The sequence below is a fragment of the Tamandua tetradactyla genome, chromosome 5 (genome assembly GCF_023851605.1).
Source record: "Tamandua tetradactyla isolate mTamTet1 chromosome 5, mTamTet1.pri, whole genome shotgun sequence".
NCBI classification, from domain to species: domain Eukaryota; kingdom Metazoa; phylum Chordata; class Mammalia; order Pilosa; family Myrmecophagidae; genus Tamandua; species Tamandua tetradactyla.
Genome location: NC_135331.1, coordinates 69,109,383 through 69,136,902, shown reverse-complemented (window position 1 = coordinate 69,136,902; position 27,520 = coordinate 69,109,383). Strand labels below are relative to the sequence as shown.

The window sequence follows — 27,520 nt, the reverse complement described above, 5'->3', positions numbered from 1 at the left end:
ATTAGATAAATTGTAGGTTTACAGTAAATCATTTTAAAAATACAGCATTCTCATATACCCCTCCCCTATTATGAACACTCTGCATTAGTGTAGTACCTTTGTTTCAACTGATGAAAGAATTTTATTATTGTAGTATCAGCTAAAGTCCATAGTTTGCATTAAGGTGCATCTTTCTCAATGTACCACCCTATCATTAACACTTTGAATTAGTCTGGTACATTTGTTATAATTCATAAAAGAACATTTAATAATTGCACTATTAATAATCCATCATTTACGGTAGGAATCACTGTGTTGCACAGTCCTGTTTTATCTCTAAGTGTTTATTCTAGTAGCATATATTTGACTTAAAATTTCCTCTTTTAACCACATCCACTTATATACAGGACTCTGTTATTTCTAACAAGCATCCCAAGACATTTTGATGATCGGGCAAGTTTATGGCCCATGATATAAAGTAAATTTGCTGAGCATGGCCACCAGACACTCCTCAGTGTGGCCTTTGCCCATTTCCCCCTCTCTTCTCTTACTTCCCTTGCTGAGATCTCGACACACATAGCATTCCCACCTATCGGTGCCCGTGCCTCCACCTGACTGGGCTCTACCTGCTGGGATCCCTCCTGGCCTGCTCAGGCACCACGTCTCCAAGAGAAGGGCCCTGGCTCCTTCTCCTAGCCTGGACTAAAGATTCCCTCTTCCTAGGGCCCATCACTTCTTGCTTTTCTCTTCTAGTACCTCTTCCATTCTTCCTAGAATTATCCTTGTCTGAGCACCCAAAATCTCCCTTCACTAGCCCAGTGAACTCTTTTGAGAGCCTCCTTCCATATCCGATTTATCTTTGTGCTACTTCCCCCTCTCCCCTCACTCCTAACTTGTATTTTTCTTAAATATGTATGGAATGGAGTGGAAATACTTTGGAGACTGCATGTCCTATTAAGCATCATTTTTTTTTTTTTTTTGCATGGGTAGGCACTGGGAATCCAACCTGGGTCTCCGGCATGGCAGGCGAGAACTCTGCCTGTTGAGCCATGGTGGCCTGCCCGAGTATCATTTTTAAACGTCCTAAACAGCATGAATAAATTGAAATGAACCACAGAATATGTGGGATATCAGACTCTTGTTGGATTATTTTAAAGAGGCCTTTGCTTGCCAATAGGCTTGTTTGCCTTTAGCAAATGCCTACCCATCGTGTCCATCCAACAGCTAGGGGTCATACTGTGCATCCTGTGAGAGCTACTTGCCAGTATCAGGGACAGTCGTCCAGGTTTTGTCCTTAGTATCTGATGAGCTGATGAATTATTTTGAGTTATCTGGCGCCAGTACTTAGAAAAAGCCAGTGAAAAGATATTTGTTTTCTTTTTCACTGTGATTTTTAGTGTCCACTTAAGACTTGTCATCATAATTTGTTCTTTATGTTTCAGTAATTCAATACCCCTTAAAAAATACATTTTACCTTCTTACAGGTGGTTAATAGTGAAAGATTCCTTTTTATTGTACATGAAACCAGACACTGGTGCTATTGCTTTCGTCCTGCTGGTAGACAAGGCGTTCAGAATTAAAGTGGGGAAAAAGGAAACTGAGATCAAGTACGGACTTCGAATTGATAATCTCTCAAGGTAGAAATTTCAAGTATTTTTAAAGATTTCTACTAAAATCTCTTAAAAACATTGATGTTTTTCTCCAAGTTTAATTGAAGAAGGAGGTAAAAATTATTTAGATGCCAAACATTTGTTGTTTAGAACTCATTTTCCATCCAAAGTCATGAAAATACTTTTTCTTTGTATGTTTTTTAAAGAATAGAATATTCCATGTGCAAGAAAGTCAAAATAAATGGTCCCACACGAAGATGTATGCCTATTTAATAAAGTTTACTACTCAATAATGCCATTTTATCAAACACAGAATTTAGGGGTGAGAATTCACATTTTAAAATACAGTCCAGTAAAATCAAGTTTTGCTTTGTATATTCACATCCTTTAATTAACAAGCATGTTAAAGGTGATTTGATGATACCAATTCTGTTTATACATAGATTTTAAGAAAGATATCTTGCAAGGATACTCAGATATACACTTGGATAGATTTCATTGGTGAACGTGTGTGTGTATGTGTCTGTGGGTGTTTATATACATGTTTCTTTCTTTCTGGAAGACAATAATTCTACCATGTATGTGTGTCTTTCTCTCTCTGTATATGCATTTGTCTCTATAGTTCAGCCTCATGTGTGTGAATATGTATTTCCCTCTTTATACACATTTATATACATAGATGTATATATTACCGCTACATTTATGTTTGGGCATGTGTGTGTGTGCATGTTTGTAAAAAGATGCTCTGATTCCTGATCTTCTCTAGCAAACAGAGGGCTCAGGACTGGTTATTGGAAATGCGTTGGCAAAGTCATTAAAGGTTCTTCCTGGCACTGCATTCCTATTTTCTGCCAGGCCAGGAGTTTTCCTTGATCTCTATGACAGTTATTTTCTTGGCTGCCTTATCTCCATTGCCTACCCTCACCCACTATTCATCCCTGCTAAAGGAATCCATCTAAATGGAGATTCATCAGCATCCTTTCTGGTAAAAGCGCTTCCTACCACTTCATAAAACATGTCCAAATTCCTCCATTTCCAATCTCAGACCCTTTATCTCCCTGACTTCACTTGCTGCCCCTCCCTAACGCACCCTCTCAGGCTTTGTGGGGCAAGTTCTTTTTACCACCCCTTCTCACGCCTTTTTTTCTTATCTCTTCACCTTTGCTCTTCTTGTCTCCATGCTTGTAATAGTTTTTTTTTCTTCCTTGTCTGTGCTCCACATCCTGTGATAAGGCCGGTACTTGTTACCTATCTCTTACACAAACCCTCTTCTCAGAACTGGGTTTTGGAGGTGGACGCCTTCCATGCCCTGTCACCCCTGCCCCAGACACCTGATGGAGAATGTCTCCTTCGCTCAGCTCCGCCATGACTGTACTACCTCTGTCCCCACCCTCAGGCACTCTCATGGTTCAGTGACTTTCAGGCAAGAACTCAGGACCAGTCTCTCATATATTGAGGCACCCCAAAACTTTATAAAGTATTATTTTCGGGCCTGTGAACATAGCCCCTCCTCTGCTTCTCATCAAGATCATTGCATCTCCCCACCAACAACACTCTCTCCCTCCTTACTTACAGACCTCTTATAAAATCGGGGTGGGAGTGTATTTATCTCAATGGCAGGGAGACAGCTGGCTCCAACATTTTTTTCTGAACTTCAAATTTTGGTGACACATTCTCACCTCTTGGCATTCGTCACCAATTCTGACACTTGGCATCTAATATAATATTTTGTAATCTCTTACCCTGAATTTTCCAGTACTTATAAATCTATAACAGTTTAGGATAGTTTAGTTAGTGACAGAGGAAACGTTTGCCTACTGGTTATTACCAGAGACTGAATTTACCAGTTGCATCGGCTTCCAACTTGGTTGATTCAGATGCTCAGACTAAGTCACTGTGGTACATTTTTCTTGTGCTTTTCAGCTCTGCCTTCTTCTGTGGATCTGTTCCATCCTTAGGGTGGTCCACTCAGGATAGCAAGATGACTGTCCTACACTCTCACACCAAATTCAGTGGAAGGCCCTTGGATTTGCTCTCTCGTTGGGTAGAATTGGGTCACGTGGTCACCTTCAAACCAGTCTCTGGGATTAGGGTGATGGGATACACCATTTTGCTTGGCTTTGGTGGACTCAGAGTAGAGAAGCATAGGTAGGATTATGTTTCCAGAAGGCATAGGAATGAACACCAGGTAGTACAAAGGGAAATGCTCTCTGTAGGAGCCAACAACTTTCTAACCAACCTCTGGCAGTAGCATCTTGCCTTATACCTCTTTCATTATCCTTCTCACTGTCTTCCACAGTTCTAGGTCTTCAGTAAGTATTACGCATGTTTGCATGAGTGAGTGAATAAATAACCTGAAAATTTATTTTTGATACACCAGCTATATTCAGAAATTGAGCCAACATTTTTTGAAAGCCTACTTTTTTTGATATAAGTTGCTGTTTGCCTAAAATTTTAAACTTATGTTTGCTGTGGTATCAAAACAGAACATATTTAATCCTTACATTTGTTTTAAAAGTAGAACACAGGGTGACCATATTTTCCCACATTTTGCTTTTCTTCGAAGGACACTTATTTTAAAATGCAACAGTTATAGACATGCCCGATGGTGGGGAGGAGCTATAGAAGAATTCATCCAGAAGCATGGCCCCAACTTTCTGAGAGAACACCGATTTGGGTCGTACGCCGCTACCCAAGAGAACACTTTAGCCAAATGGTAAGATCTTTTTTGTTCTATGACTGTAAGGTAGTCACAGCATCTAATATTATAGTGGTCTCCATTTACCTGGAACCAGCTTTCAAAATTGTGCAAATATGATATGCACTATTTTAACAAAGAAGCCTCTCTTTTTGAGGCAGTTATAGGACTAGCTGAGCATAGGTTAATTTTGCAATTTTTGTTTTTAAGATTTTTCATGGTCAGCTTGAGGTCATTAGCTTTTAGATTTTAGACTCTGATTTTTAAAGCTGCCAGTGACTTGCTTACTTCGCACACTTTCTTAATGATGTAAATAGATGATTTATTTAAGTCATTAATCATAATTTCGGAAGGAGAATTTACTTAGTGGATATTTCTTCTCTCAAAAAATCACTTTTAACATGTTTGCCTATCCCTGGATTGGTGACTGAAGTCTTTCAAGTTTCAAAAGACCAACCCATGTATAAGTTTAGCAGGAAAAATCCATTTGCCTTCACAGTGATGCTGAAACCCAATAAATCTGTCATGCTTAAAGCAGAGAAGAATCATAATGCTAACTTTTTTTTTTTTTTTACCTGGGTCCTCTGGCATGGCAGGCAAGCATCTTTGCCTGCTGAGCCACCATGACCCGCCCATAATGCTAACTTTTACTATCCTTCATAGGTAGCAGATAGATATTTTCGATTCTTGTCTTCCAGTTACACAAAGTAAAGTAAGGGTTAATTAGAAACTGTAAGCAGTGACTTCCATGTTTTGCTTTACCATTGGATATATTTCTATTCTTTTCTTTGTAAAGTAAAATGAAACTCGCCTTTCAGGTATGTTAATGCCAAAGGATATTTTGAAGATGTAGCAGATGCCCTGGAAGAGGCACAAGAGGAGATTTTTATCACAGATTGGTGGTTAGTATTTGTCCATGGGAATTTTGTCTGGAGATTTCTATGTTTAGAAATTTTGACAACAGTGTAGTGCTGTTCATAATATATGTTAAGGATCATATATTATGAAAACTGGCAGTAACCGCAGACGGTTGGGCCAAAGTCTTGACCAGTTAGCTGTAATGGAGTCCAGTCAAAGGCCTTTTCAAAAAACTTGGCATGCAAATATATTCTTAAAATACTTAGCTTGAACAATTTTGCCTTTGTCTTTCCATTTGGAAGGAGACGCCTAAGTATTCGTTTTAGGAAAGATCACATTGCAAGGCAAATACAGCTAGAGAAGAGCAAAGGGGGATAACCTGCCTGGGGCGCCTTTACTCACTTCAGTGTGTGTGTCAGCAGGTCGAGTGACTATAGCTCTTCTGAATCGTGGTCCTTTGATGTTGAAATAGTTCCATTTGTCTATTACTGTTAAAATGTCCTCTGTTATGACTATGTCTGGTCAGTTCTGGCAAAACGTGAGGTTTCAACTTTCTGATCCCTTGAAAGTCCGTGCGAGTTATGATGCTTAGTAAAGTCACAGGAGCCCCAGAGTTAAAACTCATTAAGCTCTTGGGACATTTTCTTCCTGGAGGTGATGAAGGCTTTGTAATTTGACTTCAGTTCCAATTGCCCATCTGCCTGGACAGCTAAAATGCATCTCAGACACCAAAATTGCTAAAGTGGAAATGAAAATGTCTAAAATGTGTTTTCCTTCTAAGAGTTCAGTTGCCTGCAGTGTCCCTTGTTTTTCTCCATCCTGTTTCTTTCCAAATGGCCCCTTGCATGTGAACTGTGAAAATATCACTATAACGTGTTCCCTTCTAATTCTAGATTTGGGGGGCAGGGAAGAGTCATAGGCATGTGAACCCATCTTCTTCTACTCTTTTTTTGCCTCAGCGATGTGGAAATCTATAATTCTAAAACAGGATTTCTCAACTGCAGGACTACTGACATTTTGACCAGATAATTCTTTGTGGTTGGGGGCTGTTCTGGGCACTGCAGGATGTTTTCCAGCATTTTAACCTCCACCTACTTGATTCCATTAGCAGCTTCCCATTTGTGGCAACCAAACTTGTCTTCAGAAATTGCCAAATGTCCCCTGGTGGCAAAACCTTCCCTGGTTGAGAGACACTGATGAGGAGCTAATATGGTCATTGTGTCTGCACCTGCTCATCCCCTGTTTGTGGAGAGCCTAACCCTGGCCTTTGTATTATTGCCACATTTGTCTCCTCACTCAGCTACCAGGAAGGAAAAGAGTTTCACACTCAGGAGCTTTTTCTACTGTTGAGTATTTTGTAAACACATATGGGAATAAATTCAATCTTAAGATAATACTATGTTCCTTGTAAAAATATTTCTGAAAGTTTGGAAAAGGTTTGAAGGAGACTGAAAATAGCTTTTTTTTTTTTTTTCCACTGAGGTCAGATTTTCATGCTTCATGCAAGAAAACAGTATTTCTCTTGAAGGTTCTGAACACAAAAAACACAGGCACTCATTTAAATTAAAAGAGATGGAACCCTGAGTATTTTCACTAGGATAACATCTTGTCACAGCATGTCTCCTGAAATTAGACCTTTGCAATAACTTCCCTCATAACAAGTGAAGAAAACCCTTGTCATTCACCACGTTTGACAAAAGGGAGCATTCAGAAACTTAACCAAGCCCTGAGATGTCTGTGTCTGAGAGAGAAAAACATAAGGGGTGCACCCCCCTGTAAAAAGCTCTTATCTAGTTCAAGGAATATCATATAGTTAAGTGAAAACTGCATTAATATGCTTCTAAAACAAATAGTGGGCAACAAGGACAGATATAGCGAAATGAGAAATGACCTGTTCAGTTCTGTTTGTTCATTAATTCGTTTAACCACCCACCCATCCATTCATTTGTTAATTTATTTGTTTACTCATTCCTGAGCTTTTTTAGTGAGCTCTTACTCTGGGGTCAGGTATTCACTGTGTCAGGTACTGAGCTAGGCTGTTTGCATATAAAGATGACTGCAGATCAGCCCTGCTCTGGAACAATATATAGTCAGGACTCCACACGTAAAACAAAGGATTGGGGAAACCTCAGTGATGAGGCCCAACCTAGCAGAAGGCACAGAGGGAGCACTGAGGAAGGGGCAGCAACTAAACATGCAGAGGCTGTTAAAGCTTCACGAAGAGAATGCTGGGCTGGGTGCAGGGTGGGAGAGGACCAGGTGAAGACAAAGGAATGGGCATGTTAGGGAGAGGGAGAGCCAGAGCTCAGGCAGGCATTCAGGGGTGAAAGAGCACAGCATTTTTGGAGGAGGGCAGGAGTTTGTGTGGCTTAAGCATAGGACCTGTGGGACCTGCAGGTGGAAATGACACTCAAAAGGTAGATTAGAACTAAGTTGTAAAGATGGTGAGGAAAACTACTTAGGACTTTGGACTTAATCCTGTGATGCTGTAAATCACTGAAGATTTTCAAGCTTGGGAGTTTTAATCAAATTTGTTTTCTAAAGGGGACCATTCTGGTAACAGTGTGAAAGATGATGTTTTGGAGATCACTTGGCAAGGTACTGCTGTGGTCCAGGAGAGAAATGGTGAGGGAGGGTTTCTAGTCAGACCACCTTGGGGGCCCTTGCCCAACTGTGACTACTTTGGGGAACGTCTTTTGCCTTTTCTAAGGGATAGTTTCCCAGGCATAGTAGAAACAACGTTAGCGATAACGTTAGCTACTATTTGTTGAATCTTACTGGGTGTCAGGAAATGTGTTATGGATGAGAAAAGTGAGACTCAGTGAAGCAGGTTAGAAAATTGCCCAAGGTCACAAAGTTGGTGTATGCCCTGCTGGCTTTGATCCCGGTGTGTCTGCTTTAGAGCTGAGGGCACTGCCTGATGTCTAAGCCCCCTTTAAGATGTAAGAGTCTTTTGAAGGCAGATGGAATTGTTGAACTGTTCTGGATAAAGTAATATCAGATTTGGGTAGATTTAGTCAGGAGACATTTTCTGAAGACGTGACTTCTGAGGTTGACTGTTAAGTTAGAGGAGAGTGATTCATTAAACTTTAAACAGCCACCTTAATCTGAAAACTATGGTGAAGAGAAAATCCTAGCTAGGTGTTGAATTAGTGACTAGTTTTCACTTGAATATCCAAATCAACCAATAGAACACTTGTTCGTCTCTTTGTCCTTGGTGCTGTTTCATGCCACCTATGAACTAACTCTCCTGTATTCACTGGATTAGGTCCTACAATGAGCTAGGACACCAAGATATGGCTTCCATCTCTGTTGCTGTATTTCCATGTGCCTTGGGACAAATCCAGAGAGTGTAGTTTAGCTCAACTTTCCTCTTGTTGATGGTGATTCTCATTGCCCCTGGCCAGCAGGGAAGAAGTGTTGAACAAATATGTTGAGTCTCTGCCCAGGTTGGTTCTCTGTGGGGAGAGGGGCATGGTGGTGCCTCTGCACCAAGTCTGTGCTTTAAACAGGTTTGAAATAGACAAGATTGGTAAAGCAGGAAAATAAAGAAAAAAATGAACAGGGATTTTTAAAAGAGGGAGTTTGAAAAGGAAAAGAAACAGAAGAGAGGTAAGAAATTGGACTAGAGACAAAAGTTATAAAGTAAAGAAGAAAAAGAAAAAGAAAAATTATTTCATTATTGACTGGCTCACAAGCCAAGACGATTGTAGCAAAGAGAATACATTTGAAAGATATTGCTTTAAGTTTATTGTAATGTTATTAGTGCTTTTCAAACTGTGAGCTGTGGCTCTTTGGTAATTATTTATTAAAATTATTTAGTAGGTTGTGACTAGCATTTCTTAAAATAATGGGATGGATTAAGAAAAGAAGGGGAAGAGAATAAAGGAAAAAGGAAAGATGTAACCTGAGTTGTAGTAAAGGTTATTATTTTGTGAAAAGTGTATTTCAGTTATTAGATAGATAGATAGATAGATAGATAGATAGACAGACAGATAGATATTGGGTTGGATATATAATGTATTTCTTTCTGTGGGTTATGATGCCAAAGTTTGAAAGCCACTGGCTTAGAATAGGAGTTGACAAAATTTTTCTGTAAAGAGCCAGTTAGTAAATATTTTAAGTCACATATGATTTTTGAAGCATGTTCTTTTTTTTGTTTATTTACAATCTTTTAAAAATTTAAAAACCATACTTAGCTCACGAGCTATATTACAAGAGACCATGGGCCAGATGTGGTCGTGGGCAATAGTTTGCTGATCGCCATCTTAGAAGTTAGATTTGACTTACTCTGTTTTATCAATATTAAGAACTATAACTTTTTAAGAAACTGTCGGTATGTTTTCCAAAGTGGTCATACCATTTTACATTCTTACGCAATATCAGAGAGTTCTGTTTCCTCTACATCATTACTAGCACTTGGTATTGTCAGTCTTTTATAATGTTAAGCATTCCAAAAGATACATAGCAGTATTTCATTGTGGTTTTAATTGTATTAGCCAACATTTTATCATGTTGAGCATATTTTCTGGTAGGTTTTGGACATTTTAAAACCTTTTGGAAATATATGTTCAAATCTTTTGTCCTTTTTTTTACTGGATTGTTTTCTTATTGTTGAGCAGTAAGAAGTCTTCACACATTCTACTTAAAATAGTTGTTGCTCCACATTATTTTGGCCTCCATAATTTCAGATGAGAAATTAGTAGTCATTTGAATCATTGTCCTCTCTCTGGAATGGCTTGCTTTTCTTCTGAATGCTTTTGATATTTTTATCTGTCTTTAGTTTTCAGCATTTTGATTATAATTTGGGGGGTTATCCTGTTTGGGGTTTGCTGAGTTTCTTGAATCTGTAGGTTTATGTCTTTTACCAAAGTTGAGAGATTTTCAGCCATTAATTCTTAGGCATATTTTCTGAACTTCCCTCTCTCTTTTCTCAAATGGGGGAAATATTAGATCTTTTAGTATTTTTCCATGTCTCCAAGGCACTGTTAATTTTTTCAAATTTTTTTTTCTTTTTGTTGTTCAAATTGGATATTTCCTGTTTGTTTATCTCGAAGTTCATTGATTCTTTCCTCTGTCATCTCCATTCTAGTATTGAGCCCATACAGTGAGGGTTTTTTTTTTTTTTTTTGGTAATTTTATTATTCACTTTGAAAATTTCCATTTGGTTCTTCTTTGCTATAGCTTCCATTTCTTTGCTAAGACATTCTGTCTTTCCATTCATCTCAAGAGTTTTTAAATAATATTTTGGATATTTGAACATTGTGTAATAAAACACTGAGTCTTGTTAAATCCTATGGAGAATGTTGAATTTTTGCTTCAACAGGCAGTTAGTTGGCCCCCTTGGGCTTAGGTAAAATGTTTGACCAGACTTCAACAGAGGTGGTTTTACTGCACTGCTGCTCAGGTCTGTCCCCCGTGTGCCCCACCTAGTGGTCAGTGTAGGACTTGGACAGTAGTCAATTTTTTTAGTTCAGTTCTCTCTTTGGTATGCTATTTAAGATCAAATCCATGCATGAGCAGCTTAGGAGGGAGCCCAGGAGTTCATAAATAACTTTATAGGGTTGTTTTCCTGAGCCCCTCCCTCTGTATAATCTCCCAACTATTTTCCAATTCTCTGTTTTCTGTTTTTAGTCCTCCAGCTGGAAAGATAGATCTTTATTTACCCTCTGCTCTACCATGTACTTTCTGTGATGCGGCCTGGGTCAGGAGCCAAGCAGTGGGTGCTCATATCACTCTCTTGGGACCATAGTTCCCATCAGAGAGGAAAGCCTCTATCCCTCAGAGTTTCTGGTGGATGGGGCACCCATTCAACCCCCACTGCTGTCTATCCCATTCTTTTCCTTTGGCTCTCACTGGAGGACTTCTCCTGGAGTTCCTTCTGCCCCAATGTCCTTTTCCAGGTTTTCCCTCCAGCCCTAGGGCCTAGAGGGGACAAAAAAAGTAAACTCGCTGCCATTAGGGGGTACTTCAAATTCTGCTCTTTTTCCTCAGTATCCAGTTTTTCAGTTTGTGAACACTACATGTCTTTCCATTTATTTAGATCTTTAATATTCTCAGCAGTGTTTTTGTAGTTTTCTGTAAACAGGTCTTGCACATGTTTTGCTCAATTTATCACTAAGCCTTTCATGTGTTTTTATGTGATTGTGAGGGTTTATTTTTAATTCATTTTCCAGTTGTTCACTGCCAGCATACAGAAATTCAATTGATTTTTGTTTGTTGACCTAATATTCTGTTACTGCTAAATTCACTTATTAGTGCTAGTAGATTTTTGGAGATTCCATAGGATTTTTTCCATAGATGATCATGTATGATCTCTGAATAAAGAAGATAGTTTTACTTTTTCCTCTCTAATATATGTATTCCCTTATTGCATTGACTAGGATCACCAGCAAAATGCTGAGTAGAAGTGGTGAGAATTGGCATCCTCTTGCTTTGTTCCTATCATAGAAAAGAAAGCAATCAGTCTCTTACCATGGAGTATGAGGTTGGAAGTTTTTTTTTTTTTATAGATGTACTTTGTTACATTGAGGAAGTTTTTTCTATTTATAACTTTTTGAGAGTTTTTGTATTGTTCATGGGTATTGAATTTGTCAAATACTTTTACCTCTGTGTTCATAAAGAACATTGACTATAGTTTTCTTTTCCTATAATATTTTGTTTGATCTTGTTATCAGGATAATGCTGGTCTCATTAAATGGGTTAGTAAGTGAGTATTCCCTCCTTCTTTATTTCCTGAAAGAGTTTGGTTATGATTGGCATTATTTCTTCCTTAAATATTTGATGGAACTCACCTGTGAAGTCACCTGGGACTGTAGTTTTCTTTGTGGGAAAGTTTTGAGTTATTAATTTAATTTTTAAACAGATATATGGTTATTTAGAATCTCAGTTTCTTCTTGTTTCCATTTTGGTAACTTCTTTGAAGAAATTTGTCCATGAAATATAGATTATTATATTCATTGGAATAAAGTTATTTATACTATTTCCTTATTATCAATTAATTATTTTATTTTGATGTCTGTAGGCCCTGTAGTGATTTCCTATCTTTCATTCATTTTTTTCGTATTGCTAATTTGTACTACTCCCTTTTTGCTTTTAATCTACCTAGAAGTTTATTGATTTCATTGATCTTTCCAAAGAGTTAGTTCATTGGGTTTTCTCTATTGTATTTGTTTTTTGTTTCACTGAGTTCCACTCTCATCTTTATCATTCCCTTCCTTCCTCTTACTTTGAGTTTTATTTGCTCTTCTTTTCCTATCTTTTTTTCTTTTTGCATGGGCAGGCACCGGGAATTGAACCTGGGTCTCCGGCATGGCAGGCGAGAACTCTGCCTGCTGAGCCACCGTGGCCTGCCTTTTTCCAATCTTCTTAAAATCAAAGTTCTAATAATTGATTCTGTAATTTTTGTCTTTCTTGTATAAGCATTTAAAACTATAAAATTTTCTAAAAGGTACACCTTTTTTTAAGGTATGTTTTAATATCTCTAAAATTTGGATGCACCTTACACCAAAACATCTTATGGTTATAACTGCCAGCATTTTTACTTTCTTAGTAGTAACAAAATGATGCATTTTATAATCCCTGGTATCCTAGATTAGATTAAATGAAGTATTCAATTCTTTTGAAATTTGCTTATTAATGATTGCTTAGTGAAGATCCTGATAGAATGATGCTTGGTGAGTCATAGCTGCTTTCTTTTTGTCATGCCCCCATTATTTATACTTATTTTATAGCATGAACCTCTATCTTTAATCATTTTATAGATTATCCTCAAGACTGTGGGCTCCTTAAGAGCTTTCTTAAGTTCCTCCAAAGTGTCTAGTAGAATATTTTACATACAGGGTACACATTGCTTTGGGATTAAATAAAAATAAGGGATGATGAAGACTTAATTGCAGAATGTAGCATTAAATGTGGCATCAAAAAAATGGAAACACTCTGAGTCCATAATTACATGTGCATCAAAAAAATTGCCAATATGTGTTTTTAGATGTTACTCATTTACGGAAATTAGCAGAGCACAGCAATATAATTTTTCTGCTTAAAAGCTTTTTAAAATTCTTAGAGCATTTCTTATTTATTGCTGTCTTTCTTTTTTGGTTAGGACATAGGTCACTTTTGAATCCATTTTCCACTCTAAATACACAAATATTTATACTGCATGCATCCTCTATTTGTCTGTTTACTTACTTATCTTACCCAATATGTGTCTCCTTTAGATATACTTTACATTTGAGTTTCAATTTTTATTAACTGATGAATTAGAACATAAAAATTATTTCTTTTAATCTCATTGGCTTTTTGAAATTCTGTTGTTTTCATGCTTAGAGCACCCCTTGGCTTGGTTTTATAGTCTATTGCAGCACCTCTAGGTCTACCATTTCAACTCGTGAGGTTTTTGTTGTTTGGTTTTCGTTTGGTTGGTTTTCCTCATAACTGGGTTATTATACCACATACAGATATAGCTCAGATGCTGACTCAAAACCCATTCTCAGGGGAAGAAGTTTTATATCAACTTTTCTTCCTTCTTCTTTGCTCAGAAAGCCCCAAGTTGCAATAGACATTTCTCCTTGGCATAGGAAGTCAAGTCAGTGTAAATCGTTGTCAGTTAGAATGCTTTTGGCTTGGGGTAACAGAAAATTCAGCTAAACGTGGCTTTGTCTCACTTAGTGAGAAATCCAAAGTTAGCCTGTCCGTGCATGGATGCAGTGATCTAGTGATCTCAGGCTTTGGAACCTTCCCCCTAGAGTTTCAATATGGCTGAGCCTCTCCAAGCTTAGGCCTCCATATAACGCCTACCCCAAAGCTGGAGATGGAGGCAGGGCTTCTTCCTGCCAAGTGTCTTCTTCTCAGTAAGGAGGAAAAACTTTCCTGTAAACCCCAAATATACCTCCTCACACGCCCGTTGTCCAGGATTGTGCCATGTCATGCACTAGGTGCAGAGGAGTCTGGGAAAGGAAGCGTTTAGAATGTTCACACTCTACAATGAAGGTAGGCTGTGACAGCAAGGAAGGAGAGGGTTGAGAATAGCTGTCGGGTGGGCAGTCAACAGTATCTGCCTGTGTATGTGCATATATAAGGAGATAGAGAGAGATTGAGATTGATTTTCTTTATACAGATAAAGGCTCATTACCTGTATGAAGTGTAAGTGGACTTGGACCAAAACTTTATGTGATCCTCCATGGTAAAGGATGGCGATAGCGTTTGGGCTGAAATTGCTGCTGCCTCCTATAACACAATAATTTTACATTTTTTTTAGATTTAAAATCTTGGTTTTATGATTTCAGGTTGAGTCCAGAAATCTTCTTGAAACGCCCAGTGGTTGAAGGAAATCGTTGGAGGTTGGACTGCATTCTTAAAAGAAAAGCAGTACGTATTCTGCAAACAAATGTTGATACAATTTTTAAAAATCTTCTTTCCCTTGAAATGCTTTGTGTTTTTCAAGGTCTTTAATAGTATACTTAATACCTTTTTCGTTAGAGTTTGAAAAAAGTATGATACTCATTGTTTTCAGTTTACTTGTTTATTCTATCTGTTTTTCTATTACTTTAGAGTGCATGATTATTTTAGCCTCATTCACAGCATGGATTATATCAGCAACTATTGTGTCTTTTAGTCAGTTATGAGCAGTTAATTTTAGAGGCAAAAACTCGGGATAAAATTTCGTGGTTGAATATTAAATGATGAAATGAAATATAATAACATTTTACCTTATTCATTATTCTGTCACTTGAGCAAGAGACAGAGTCACTTGGAGAGTGGTTGCAGTCAAATGGGGCCAATGTGGGAAAGAAGAATATCAAAGAGAGAGGACCTGAGGTCTTGGTGGTATATTGTTTCCAATTTTGGGTCAATTCATGGGATTGAACTTTTCCCTATGCAATTGACCCCATAGATTTTGCAGGGAACAATGTGTATGTTCTATACGTGTATATATCTATATATAATATATTTAACATATCTATTTATATATATGTAAATAACTGACGCAGCATAGGTTCCTCAAGAACTACTTTACGTTCAGACTTCTAATGAAGTGTTTTTATGTAGTAGGTCCTCCGTGAAATTAAATTGAGTTAAATTAGAATACATTTAGATTGATTATTAATCATGCCCAAGCTGTGATATACTAACCAGTTAAGCTATTATTATTTGATACTGTCGTAATTTTTCTTTACCTAATCATTAAATGTTCTAGCAGAATTGTAGATCCTAAGTAATTGTGGTTGGTATTTTTCCATTTCTTGGAGCCTTCACTCATTTCTCCTTTCCTATCCTCTACATTCCACTGCTCCTTTCCTCACTTGCCTTTTACCCTCTTTTTCAATGTTTTCCCCAATGCCTTTACTTCAGGATTTCTGGAGATATCCATAGATATAGTCAGACCTCACTGTTGATATTGAAGATCAAAGAAGTTGATAATCTTCATTTCAGACATATGTTCTACCAAACAGCATTATTTTCATGCTTAGTCTAATTCATTGCTTCAACAGAATTTCATTCACAGATGTGGGAATTCTGATTCTGCAAAGCATTCTTTACATATCCATAATTTAAAATCATTTAAAAAATAATTCAACCACAGTTACTCATAGTGTCCTATGTGCTTGGCACTGTGCTAGTGAATTACTAAAGCTGCTGCATTGAATAGGACTCCATCCCTGGCCACCAAGAACTTGTTGAAAGCCTCATGCCTGGTTCTCACTCCTTACAAACCACTTCCCGCCTGTTGAATGGGATGTTACGTTCTCTGTGTTTCTCTTGATCCAAGGCACCTTTCCCATTTCTCCTCAAGGTTCCCTTTTAGTAAGTTTTTCCAGCCTTGTCTACCCATGTTCAATCGTAGTAGTAAATCCTCTGCTTGTGGTATTTAGCCAATACTTCATTGTTTTAGGATCCAATCCACATGTATTATTGAATGGCTGTTATATACAGGCCCCTCGCTTATCATATGGGGATGTACATAAATGAAAGATATGACTATTGACCTGAAGCAGCTTAAAGGTCTACAAAAGTATCAACTGGGTATAGAGACAATGCTGAGATTCAAAGGCAGGACAGAAAGCTCCGGGCAATTGTGACCTGGGAGGTCCCTCACCACGTGAAGGATTTAGGCATTCTAGAACCGGCAAGCATTTTTAAAAAGGGAGGACGAAATTTCTAGGTTTAGGAAATATTGTGAGGAGACGTTCTTGAGGCAGGAGTGCAAACAGTTTGTCAGGCACAGAGAGGTGAAAGGTTGACGATAGCTCCAGAGGTAGGAGGGGCCTGAAGCTGGAATGGCAGCTGGGCTCTAAGACGTGGAGGCTTTGTGAGCCCAGCCAAGAGGTTTGGATTTCCCAGTAGACTGTGGGGCCGTACCTTGGTGTGTACATGGTGGGAGAGGGATGACCAGATCAGAATGGCTGCTGGGGAGGTGAATCTGGCAAATTTTAGATCACCTGAGTGTGACATCAAAGTAAAATCCAGAAAGCAAATACATTCTAGGGCAGGGCTCTGAAGGAAGTTTCTACAGGCTGGCCCTCTACCCCATGTTAGCTGGTTTTTGTCTGTTTCCCTCGGCATGCCTGTCCACTTAACTCTTATGTCATTAGCCTGGCTTCTTTTCACTTTTACGCCCCATGAACCCTGGTGGACTTCACAGCCTAGTAAATGTTATTGCAGAGCTTTGTTCCCATACCATCAACCTCTGAAGTTTGTAGTTTTAAAATTATGGGTAATGATTTTGAAAATTTCCTATGGAAATAATACTATTAAATGTTAATTTCTCAGGGGTACATTTAGAAGGATTGCTCTTCCTTAATCTACCTATACGATATTATTATTTTGGTTTTTCATTTTTAACACTCAGATCATTCCAATTTGGCATTTTGTATAAAGACTGCTTCACATAAATAATTCAGTTTCTGAAAACCACACACTAGCCTCACAAAGTACAGGGTTGGAAAAATAATATATTTTCTTGCATTAATGAGTCCCAGAAGGTCAGAAGATTGGTTTAAATGAATGCTTCATTTCTTTTATCTGATTGTGCAAAATCTTTTGAGAAGGTTTTGGGAAGCATCTCTTCCTCATAACTAACATGTGGGAAAACATCTCTTATAATTCTTCTTTCTTAAGGAAAAAATATAATATTTTGCTTCTCTGGTAATTAATCTAGTTGATATTCTTCTGTTTGTTTGGCCTTCTAATATTAGATGCTATCATTTAAAATAGTATAAAACATTAAGAGACTGCCTGTTTACAACTGAAAGGAATCAGCATCCCAGGGTTTTCCACAGTTATGCCTTTAGTGCACTAAATGGTGAGATAAGTTGTACCATAATTTTGGTAATTGCATTCCTACACTCTGATATTTGAACCTTAGGAGCATGTTATTTCTGATAAGACTTACACCAAAGGAATCTTCAAGTTCAGCAACCTGGAGACATTCAGACAAAGGGGTAGGTCTTCAGGGGAAATTGCCTTCAGGCTCATTTCTTCCTGTCCTGGGCCACAAGACACATTCTAGAGGTGTGGTCAGCGGCCCATTGAAGAGGAAGGTATCCAGGTTTGCCAAACAAAATACATAGCCCCATGTCTGCACAGAAAATCAAAAGGCTTGGTGGGGGCGGGAGCCCTCAGTCTTGAGAACTGTGCTTTAAGCCGAGGGCGCTGGGGGCAGCCACGAACATTTGTGCCCTCACATCCCAGGGCTGCCTGCTTTAAAATGGTGAGGGTAAGGTTTTCCTAAATGTTGCTCCCCCTGAGGAAATTCTTGACATGTGATAAAATTAGTGATTATCCCGGGTCTATGTAACTAAGCCCTTTTCAGGCCATGGACCAACGTGGCTGCATTTAAGAAAATGCTTTGATCCAATATTTTGAACAATCAGAGAAAAAGCTGGCTAAGGAGCAAAATTCTTTGATTTCAAATCTAAAATTCTTTTTTATTTTATCATCTTCAGATATATATTGTTATGTAAAGCTCCTAAAAATACCACCTTTTTACAGTGTTGGGTTTGCTCTGCTTGATGAGAAACTAATTAGAAAAGAGGATAGAACTTTAGTCTTATCATGAAGTTTATTCTGTGGAACTTTCAGGTTAGTTGAGCTCAGCAGAGATACCAACTCTGGTTCATCTCTTTTCCTACTACTCCCACTTCTCCAATTCACAGTTTACAGTTTCTTCCTCTCTAGGTGAAGTAATTTCCCTGAGGGATGCCAAAGGGCATTATTGGTAAAATGTTGGATGTTTCAAAAAATGTGCTTTTTTGAAATAACAGAATTAACATCAGTCCATTATATATTTTTAAAATTTGACTTTCATTTTATACAGATATTTTCCGTGTTTTGTAAAATGTGCTATTAAGATCCAAACAAATGTCTTCATTCCCAAAGAATGTTTTTACTTTTGCCTTGTAGTTGATAGTTTATTATAGTGTTGTAATGCCTGAAAGAAAAGAAGAAAAATTTATTACTTTCTTATCACGGAAATCTTATCACTAATTAACTTTGTAATGTGGATCCAGGTGCAGGTTAGTAATTGTAGACCAGACCACAAAAATATTTAACTTTTTTATATCGAAGTATTTCCTGATTAGTCATTTATATTTAAGCTGAAAAGATATAAAAGTTTGTACCCTATTTCCTTTTGAGTTAATTTATTTCAGTGAGGAAAGACATAGTATATAACAAAATGTCAGGTACTGATAGATGGAAGCTAATAATATAATCCATTAGTGTCAACATCTCTATTATTTCAAAAATCCATTAGTTATGCAGGTAAATGGAAAACTGTAGGATTCAGGACAAGTTCCTGATTTCCAACTACTGCCTTTCATGGGTAATAATGTATTCAGCCTAAGATGCAGAATTTCATCCATTTAAAACAAATGAACCATGATGAAAGATGTCAGGTGTAATGGGCTTTCATCTAGGTTGAAATTTTGGGATTTAAGTTTTGTATTATATCTGTCAAAGGGAGGCTGTTTTTTTTTAAAAACTTTTACTCCGTGCCAAATCTAAAATATTCAAATAGCAAAATAGATCTGAACAGTAGAGAAGAAAAATAAAATAATATTCTAGTTTTCATTTGGAGGCTTCAATCAGTGGCTCATTACAAAGTATTCATGGTCAAACCACTACAAATTAATCTGCTCACTTCTTGTGTTGACTTGTACTTCCTTATTATTATTATTTTAGGTTTAATTTTTATTTTATTCAAGGTTTTCTTGGGTACAGAAAACATAAGCCCTTAACAGGTTAACATATCCAAATAAAATTTACTGCCTCTTTTGTTAGGATTTAATTTGTGCTGTAAGACACATTGCATAGGAAACCATGTGGGGCTCTTAAGAAAAACTATCCATGGTTTAAGGTGCAAGTGGTTTTGTATCTTCTTTGGGGAAAAGGTGAGAGATGATTTCTGAAAGAAAATGATGGGAGGAGAATTGAGAAGCAGGATTTAAGGTCATTTCATGTGCTGTTTGGGGAATATGTGTCCTGCTTCTTGCAGCATAAAATATTTTAGTGTTTCCTGCTTATTTGTTTTGTTTTTTAGCCTTTTGGTCTCCAGTATCTGAATCAATAGATATAAAACAATGTCTGGGTCCAATAAGAGATTATACATTGACTATACTATTTAACATGTTTCAAGAAAGCAGATTTGAAGAATGATATCTGAGGATCCTGAATGGCCCAGCACCACTACAGACAGATGCAGTCTTCCCGAGGTCATCTCACTCAGATAATTTACGAAATATTTCACCAGTGCTGTCTCCCGCTCCTTTCTTTCTTTCTTTTTTTTTTTTTAATTTACATTGGGTTTATTGGAAACTGAAAGGTTTAGGAGGTGAAAGGGTGAGAAAGAAGAAAGGTACACCAGGAAATTTAAAGTGGGGGGGGGGGTTATTTCTGCGCTCCCGGGCAGAACTCACCAAACCCAAGATGGAGGGAGGTGAGTGCACCTCCCGCTCCTTTCTGAGATGTCACAACTACAACGCAAAAAGTTCATCTCCTTTCTGAGATGTCACAACTACAACGCAAAGAGTTCATCAGTTAATTTATCTAAAATCCTAAAAGTTTGAATTCTTAATCCACCATACTTTGCCAAGTCCCTGATTATAGGAAGGGGAACAATTTCATTTTTAGAAAATGTTCATCTTGCTCAGATAAATCTTTATACTGTTCCCCCAAATGGTTTTCTCTTATACCGTTTATTTCCAAAGATACAAAGGTACCAAGAAAGGTTAAATTTTAGAAAGAACAAAGTGGAGAGTTTGGCATATGGCAGCTGGTCCCATGACATGCCAGTGCATGTGTTAACCCTGAGGGGAACTGCAGTATTTACAGGGGACACAAGAAAGTGTGATGGTCATTGTGGTTGTGATCCATATGGGAAGGGCCCATCTGCCTCCAAGGGAGACACATGACAACGAGGCTTGGCGCTGCAGAGGCCATCTCATTCTCAAACAGCACTGTTCTTTTGAGTGACTGAGTGCACCCAGGCAGGGGCTGAGGTTCTGAGCTGAAATACCCCCATGAAGAATCGACTCCCAACTGCTTCCTCATTTACTGGCAGAAACATCTCAACAGCACCTAATCACCAATGTTGGCATTAACTCTGTCCACTAAAGCTCATAAAAGATCCACAGTTGCTATGACATGAGGAAAAGGAATGGGGGGCAGTTTAAATAAGAGGTGGGAGTAGGGCCTAGGGCATTCCCCCAAAAATGGACATCAGCAATACTCATTTACTGAAAACCACTTTTCTTATTTGATTTACTTTTATTTTTAATTTTTTTAACATTCTTAACATAATCATTCCGTTCTACATATATAACCAGTAATTCACAATATCATCACATAGTTGCATATTCATCATCATGATCATTTCTTAGAACATTTACATCAATTCAGAAAAAGAAATAAAAAAACAACAGAAAAAGAAATAAAATGAAAACAGAAAAAAAAATTATACATACCATACCCCTTACCCCTCCCTTTCATTGACCGCTAGCATTTCAAACTAAATTTATTTCAACATTTGTTCCCCCTATTATTTATGGAGTAAAGAAGATTCAACATGCAAACAAAAGCCTTTCTGTTTGAATGATGAAATGCAAAATGTGACTGGGATCAGAAATGTCCTTAATGACCTTTAAATAGACTTCCTTATTTTTACTCAAATCTGTGCTGAGATGCTTGCTGGCAATGATAGCTGAATTACTTGGAAAAATTAAAAAAACCAACTGTTAACCAGAAAAATGAATGGCATGTATATTCTCTTTGATCGTATTTTTTTTTCTTCAGAGCAAAGATGAGTCTCTTCCTACTACTCAAATGTAAATCTAGTGTGTCTGTCCAAAAACGTGTACTCTTTTTATGTATTTCTAACACTTATATCAAGAGAGGTAGTGTTAGTTTTTGAAGTGTTTTATTTTTAGAAGGATATTAGGGTCCATGTGTGCTTTTTTGAAGTACATTTGTGATTCAGATTTTTCTTTATGAACAATGCCTAATTGCCATAGATTAATCATTTAAACTTTATGAACTATGTCAGCCTTTATTGCTATAGTTTATTACACGTGTTTGCTCCTCTGATACTCTAGAAAGTATGATGGAAAAATTCTTGCCTTTGAGAGATTAAATGCCTAGATGCGGATGAATAGTCTGATATAATGGACTATGTTTCAGAATGCTTTCAGAACTTCAGGTAGAGAGAATGTAAATTAAAATGATGCAAATCACACAGAAACACTGGAAATATCTACCTGAGGGGTAAAAGAGTGGCCCAGGATAGAGAAATAAAATAGAGCTTCCTGGAGGAAATACATTCTAACCTATGTGTTGGTGGGGTGGGAAGCATATGAGTGGGTAGGGAGAAGGAAAAGAGCATTTTGGGTTTGGGACAATTTAGCTTAGCTAAAAGCCTGACACCACCCAGAACTAACACAGGAAATGTGAATACTTTTTCTATGCTACCAGCTATTAGACCTTGCTTTGTTGTTTTTTTTTTTTTCCTTGCGTGGGCAGGCTCCAGGAAGCAAACCCAGGTCTCCAGCATGGCAGGCGAGAATTCTGCCACTGAGCCACCACTGCGCTGCCCTGGACTGTCTTTTTTTGACGATTAATAGTAATAATAAATGTTACTTGTATTACCCATAGAGTTTATCGCGCGCTTTTGATTTAATTTGATCTTCACAAAGGACTTATGAGGTCACATGTATTTTCTTTTAGGCCTAAGGTCCAAGCAGGGATCAGTTGTTGATTTGTGTCCCCATTTTATACTAAACCTCACAAAAATTCAGGGACTTTTAAATATTAGAGAAGCCAGCTTCTAAAGAAGTATTTTCCCTTGTGAAATAGACATTAATGATCGAATCATGGATTAGCTAGAAGAAGCAAGCATCCATCTATGAAGATTAAAAAATGTTTTTTCTACTTAATTAAATGAAAAGTTATTTATAAAGAAGAATTCAAAGAAAAATATCCCCTAAAACATACAAGGGCTATTCTGCATAATTTGTTGCATTCAAGTTTCTTATCACTGATATTCAAACTAACTTATGTATCATGTAAATAAACCACATACTCCAGTCTTGTACATGAATTGGGCCAAAACATTTCTCAATGACAAGTATTTTAAAATGTTAAATGATGTATGACTATAAGGCGTTTTAAGCAATTGGGGTTACAAATTCAATATTCTAGATCTTGCCACTTGCTCTTTCTGTGATGAGATGATAGGAACAGCAGAGAAAAATTTTTAGTTTTTTCTACTTCTGTCTTAATATACACTTATATTTCAGCTTCTCATAGTAGCCTTTTCCTTAAATATTTTATTATACTTGTTTATTGAAGAAAGAGTAGAAAGTACAATGCACAGCAAGGAAGAAGAAAAAGAAAATCGCAACCTGCTTCCCAAGACACTCACTCGTCTCTGTGTTTTTCTTCTGGGACAGCAACAGGGGGTGCGAATCTTCATTATGCTCTACAAAGAGGTGGAACTTGCTCTCGGAATCAACAGTGGGTACAGCAAGAAGACTTTAATGCGACTGCACCCCCACATAAAGGTATCCGTGTTCTCTTGGTGAACTATGTTTCATCTTCAATATTTGGTACAATTTTTTTTGGATATGTTTGCTCACAGCAGTGGTGATCTGGAGAATTCTCTAGTCTATATTTTGAATAAACAGCATTGTCATTTTCTAGAACTAAACAAAATGCTATAATTTCTTATATCCCCTACTTTGGTGGGGTCAGAAGAGCTCTACTTCTCTGACCCAGATAATTGGGAAGTGACAATATATCCAGGATCAAACTTGCAGACGTTTTATAATATTCAAGGTCCCTGTAAATTTCTCATACTTCCCATTAAGATTATCCTGGAACCTTAGATGTGGTCTTCCATGGAATCCCTGAACAATGCAAACTACAAAGAGAGGACCTCTGTGCTTCGAAGTGCTTTTCTTATTAATAGCATAGTATAAAAATGCTAATAAAAGTAAATAAACATAATAAGCAATTTGAAAAACTCTGACACTTTACCAAAGACTTGAAGCCTATTAATATATACCACCCAGTCATCGAGATACAGCAAATGCTTAGTGAATTAATAAATCTCCATCTGACTTAAAATTTATAACAATCATATATTTTGCTAAGGTTAAAAAAATGGAAATCTTTTCCCCCAGAGATTGAGTAATGGAGTTGCAGCATTTCGAAACATTGTTCATTCTTTTGCCAAATTTTTATCGAGCACCTGCTATATTCAAGGAGCTCTGCTAGGGTGAAAATATGCTGTGTTTAAGTGACATACGTCAAATATAACTTACAGATAACTGAAAATATGGGGTTTTTTTTCCTGTAGACCATATACACAAAAGGCAAAGAATTGGTGATAAATACTATTGAGGTGATATAATTATTCAGGCTTCATCTTAATAATTCTTGTCTGACACCTCATCCCATACGCTCTCAAGAAAGTGAAAAGATAGCCTACAGGATGGGAGAAAGTAAATGCTAACCATATCTCTGACAATGGTTTAATAAACAGAATATTTAAAGAACTGCTACAACTTAATAACAGAGAGACAAATAACCCAATTTAAAAATGAGCAAAGGACTTGGATAGACATAACTCTAAAGAATATATGCAAATGACCACAAAGTACATGGAAAGAGCTCAGCATCATTGGTCATCAGGGAAATGCAAATGAAAACCATAATGAGTTGACATTTTCAAACCCAGAAAATAGTAAATATTGGCAAGAATGTGGAGAAATAGGAACCTTTATACACTGCTGGTGGCATTGTAAAATGGTGCCACCACTGTGGAAATCAGTTTGGTTAAGAATAGAATTATCATATGACCCAGCAAAAGCATTTCTTGGTATATACCCAAAACATTTGAAAGCAGGGGTGCAAACAGATATTTGTACACCAATGTTCATAGCAGCATTATTCACAATTGCCAAAGATGGAAACAACCCATGTGTCCATCAGCAGATGAATGGATAAACAAACTGTGGTATATATATACATGGAATATTTCAGCCATCAGAAGGAATGAGGCTCTTATGCGTGCTACAACGCGGATGAACCTTGAGGATATCATGCTAAATGAAATAAGCCAGACACAAAAGAACAAATATTTTATGATTTCACTTAAATGAGATAATTAGAATATGCAACTTCATAGAGCCAGAAACCAGAATACAGGTTTTTCCCGGGAGTGGAGGTGGAAAGTGGGGAGTTAACACTCAGTTGGTACAGAGTTTCTGTTTGGGGAGATGGAGGAGTTTTGGCAATGATGGTGGTGATGATAGCACAGCATTGCAGATGCATTTAACACCACTGGATGGTATGCTTGAGAGGGGCTAGAATGATCAATTTTAGATTGAATATAAGTTACAACCGAACAACACAAAGGGTGAGCCCTAATGTAAACTACGGATTATAGTTAAGAATATAATCATAATAATAAAGTTTCATCAGTTGCAACAAGGTTACCACATTAATAAAGAATATTAATATGGGGAAAACTGTATCTGGGAGTGCAAATATGGAAACTCTGTACTTTTTGCGTGCTATTTTCTATAAACCTACAAGTGCTCTAAAAAAAAAATTGCCAGAGAAATATGTTAGCTAAAGACTTTAGAGTTTTATATAATACCAGATATAACATAATTCCTACAAGGTGAAAAGGGAACCAGCTGTCATATTGAGCAGACATGCATTGCCAAAATTCAAATTAGATGGCAGCTGCCCCACGATGTGGTATCTAATGCAGGCTCTTAAAATGTAAATAGGAATCTTCCTCTGCTACATATTTGGGAATTTCTTTAGTGTATACATAGCACGTTTTATTGTTGGAAATACACGAAATGCTTTCTAGGGAAGAAAATAGATATGCCTCCTTATAATGGGTGGGCATTTTAAAGAGTCAACGAGGTGTGTTTTTAATTTTTCTCTCCAGGTGATGAGGCACCCAGACCACGTGTCCTCCAGCGTCTATCTGTGGGCCCATCATGAGAAGCTCGTTGTGGTCGACCAGTCGGTGGCCTTTGTGGGGGGGATTGACCTGGCCTATGGAAGGTGGGATGACCATGAGCACAGGCTCACGGATGTGGGCAGCGTGAAGCGTATCACCGCCGGACCGTCTCTGGTTTCACTCACTGTAAGATAAATTTCACTTTTATGCACTTGTATAAAGTTAACCTAAATTGTGTGAGTGTCTATTAGGCGCGAGACTGGTTGATTGGTTGACTGAGAGGTTGCATGCCCGTAGGGATAAAAACTGAGCCAAGCACGGGATAGACCTGTTTTAATGCCAGCCTCACCACCTAGCAGTCTATGAGCTTAGAGATGGTTTTTAAACCCATAAGGCTAGATGAGATCATTAGGGGAGTGAGGATAGAGTGTCCCTGCACAAGTAACTTCACATCTGTTGGTCTCGGTTTCTTCTCTTATAAAATGGAGGAAATAAATGTAAAGTTGTTAACACACAGCCTGGCAAAATAGCGAGTGTCCAGGAATTAGATGATAAGGGATGATCGTAGCTGGTAAGTGAAGGGATGATTACAAAGCTTGGATTGATGGTGGGCATATAGCAGTCATTCAAAGTGATCACTTTTGTTAGCATTTATTTCTGCCTTTTCCTGAAAAAGATTTAAGGCAACATACAGAAATGCTTGCAATTCAAACCATTCTTAAAAAAACTTAATGAAATAGTAGCATTGTCAGCGGTGGGGGGACCAACTCGGGCAGCGGTTTGCAGGGTGCGATGCTGGGGCTTCTTGATGGCTCCGGTTAGTCTGAGGACAAGGATGGATGGGGTGGGTGAGGCTGAATCGTGGCTAATTCACGGTCGCCATTATCGCGGCTAAGTTTGCCGCCAATGGTGGTGTGATTTTCATACATTTTATTTTAAAGTGCTTGTTGGTTAGTTTTTTATATAGGAGTAAAGTTTGATTTGGTGTTACTTGAATTTTGGTATTTGCATGAAATTTCTCTTAAAGTTCAAAGCCTTTGAACCTTTTTTAGAGCCTAAGTGTCAATAATATGATTTGTTATACCTTCTAAAATTCTATATTTTGTTTATTACAATTGCTATTTAAAGAGATGATAATATTTTTGTGCTTATATAGCACATTCAATGTCTCTATATTTTCCCTGTTCATTCATGTTAACTATCCCTGCTAATCATAATCAAGAGGTCAGTACCACAAGGCTGGACTGGAGTCTTTGTGTTAGAGTGATGGGAATTTCTGCATTTTTCCCTTTTCTCTATTTTCAAAATGTTCTTTAGTGTAAATATATGATTATTATACGTTAAGAAAAATTCATAAACAAAAATGTGTGAGAGACAGGATTTAAGTTAAATAGCTGTAAACAAAGCCATATTAAAAGTAGTTGTCAAAGTTCTTGGAATCTCCGTCCTTAAAAAATAGATTAACTTATTTTAATAAAAATATTTTTGTAGATAATATATTTTATTAAAAACATATTTTATAAATTGCATATTTATATGTATATATCGCACAAATATCACATGCTTATAAAATACATGTATTTTATCAAAAATATAAAAGTAGAATCGGTCATTTAGGGAGAATTCTGTTTGAAAGCACTATTTTAGTAACTTCTCAAAGTACCTTTCAAATCAAGAACTGCCAAAATATCTATGTGGTTATATCCATATACTTATTATTTCAACTCAGTGATTGCCAATAATCAATGTGCTTATTAAACTTTTTGATGGGCTCCAACTTGTTTTACTGTTGGCTATGTCGTTGATGTTTTTTAGGGAAAATAGCACTTTAGTGAATAGGTAACAAGGAAAACGATTGATGGATGAAGCATTGCACACTTAATGTTAATCACAGGAAGT

The 27,520-nt window shown here is 37.4% G+C and overlaps 1 protein-coding gene across 10 annotated transcripts in view; it reads left to right on the top strand.

Annotated features, from left to right (window-relative positions):
• The window catches only part of PLD1 (phospholipase D1), a 231,700-nt gene that overhangs the window by 118,837 nt on the left and 85,343 nt on the right, over positions 1-27,520 (top strand). For 9 of the 10 annotated variants that reach the window (XM_077161036.1, XM_077161038.1, XM_077161035.1 and 6 more), the window contains 6 exons: positions 1,464-1,616; positions 4,156-4,305; positions 5,106-5,189; positions 14,433-14,514; positions 23,091-23,201; positions 25,607-25,807. In XM_077161036.1, the coding sequence (XP_077017151.1) occupies positions 1,464-1,616; positions 4,156-4,305; positions 5,106-5,189; positions 14,433-14,514; positions 23,091-23,201; positions 25,607-25,807 (781 nt within the window). The remainder of the gene's footprint in view (positions 1-1,463; positions 1,617-4,155; positions 4,306-5,105; positions 5,190-14,432; positions 14,515-23,090; positions 23,202-25,606; positions 25,808-27,520) is intronic. The other variant, XM_077161041.1, reaches the window with a different exon arrangement.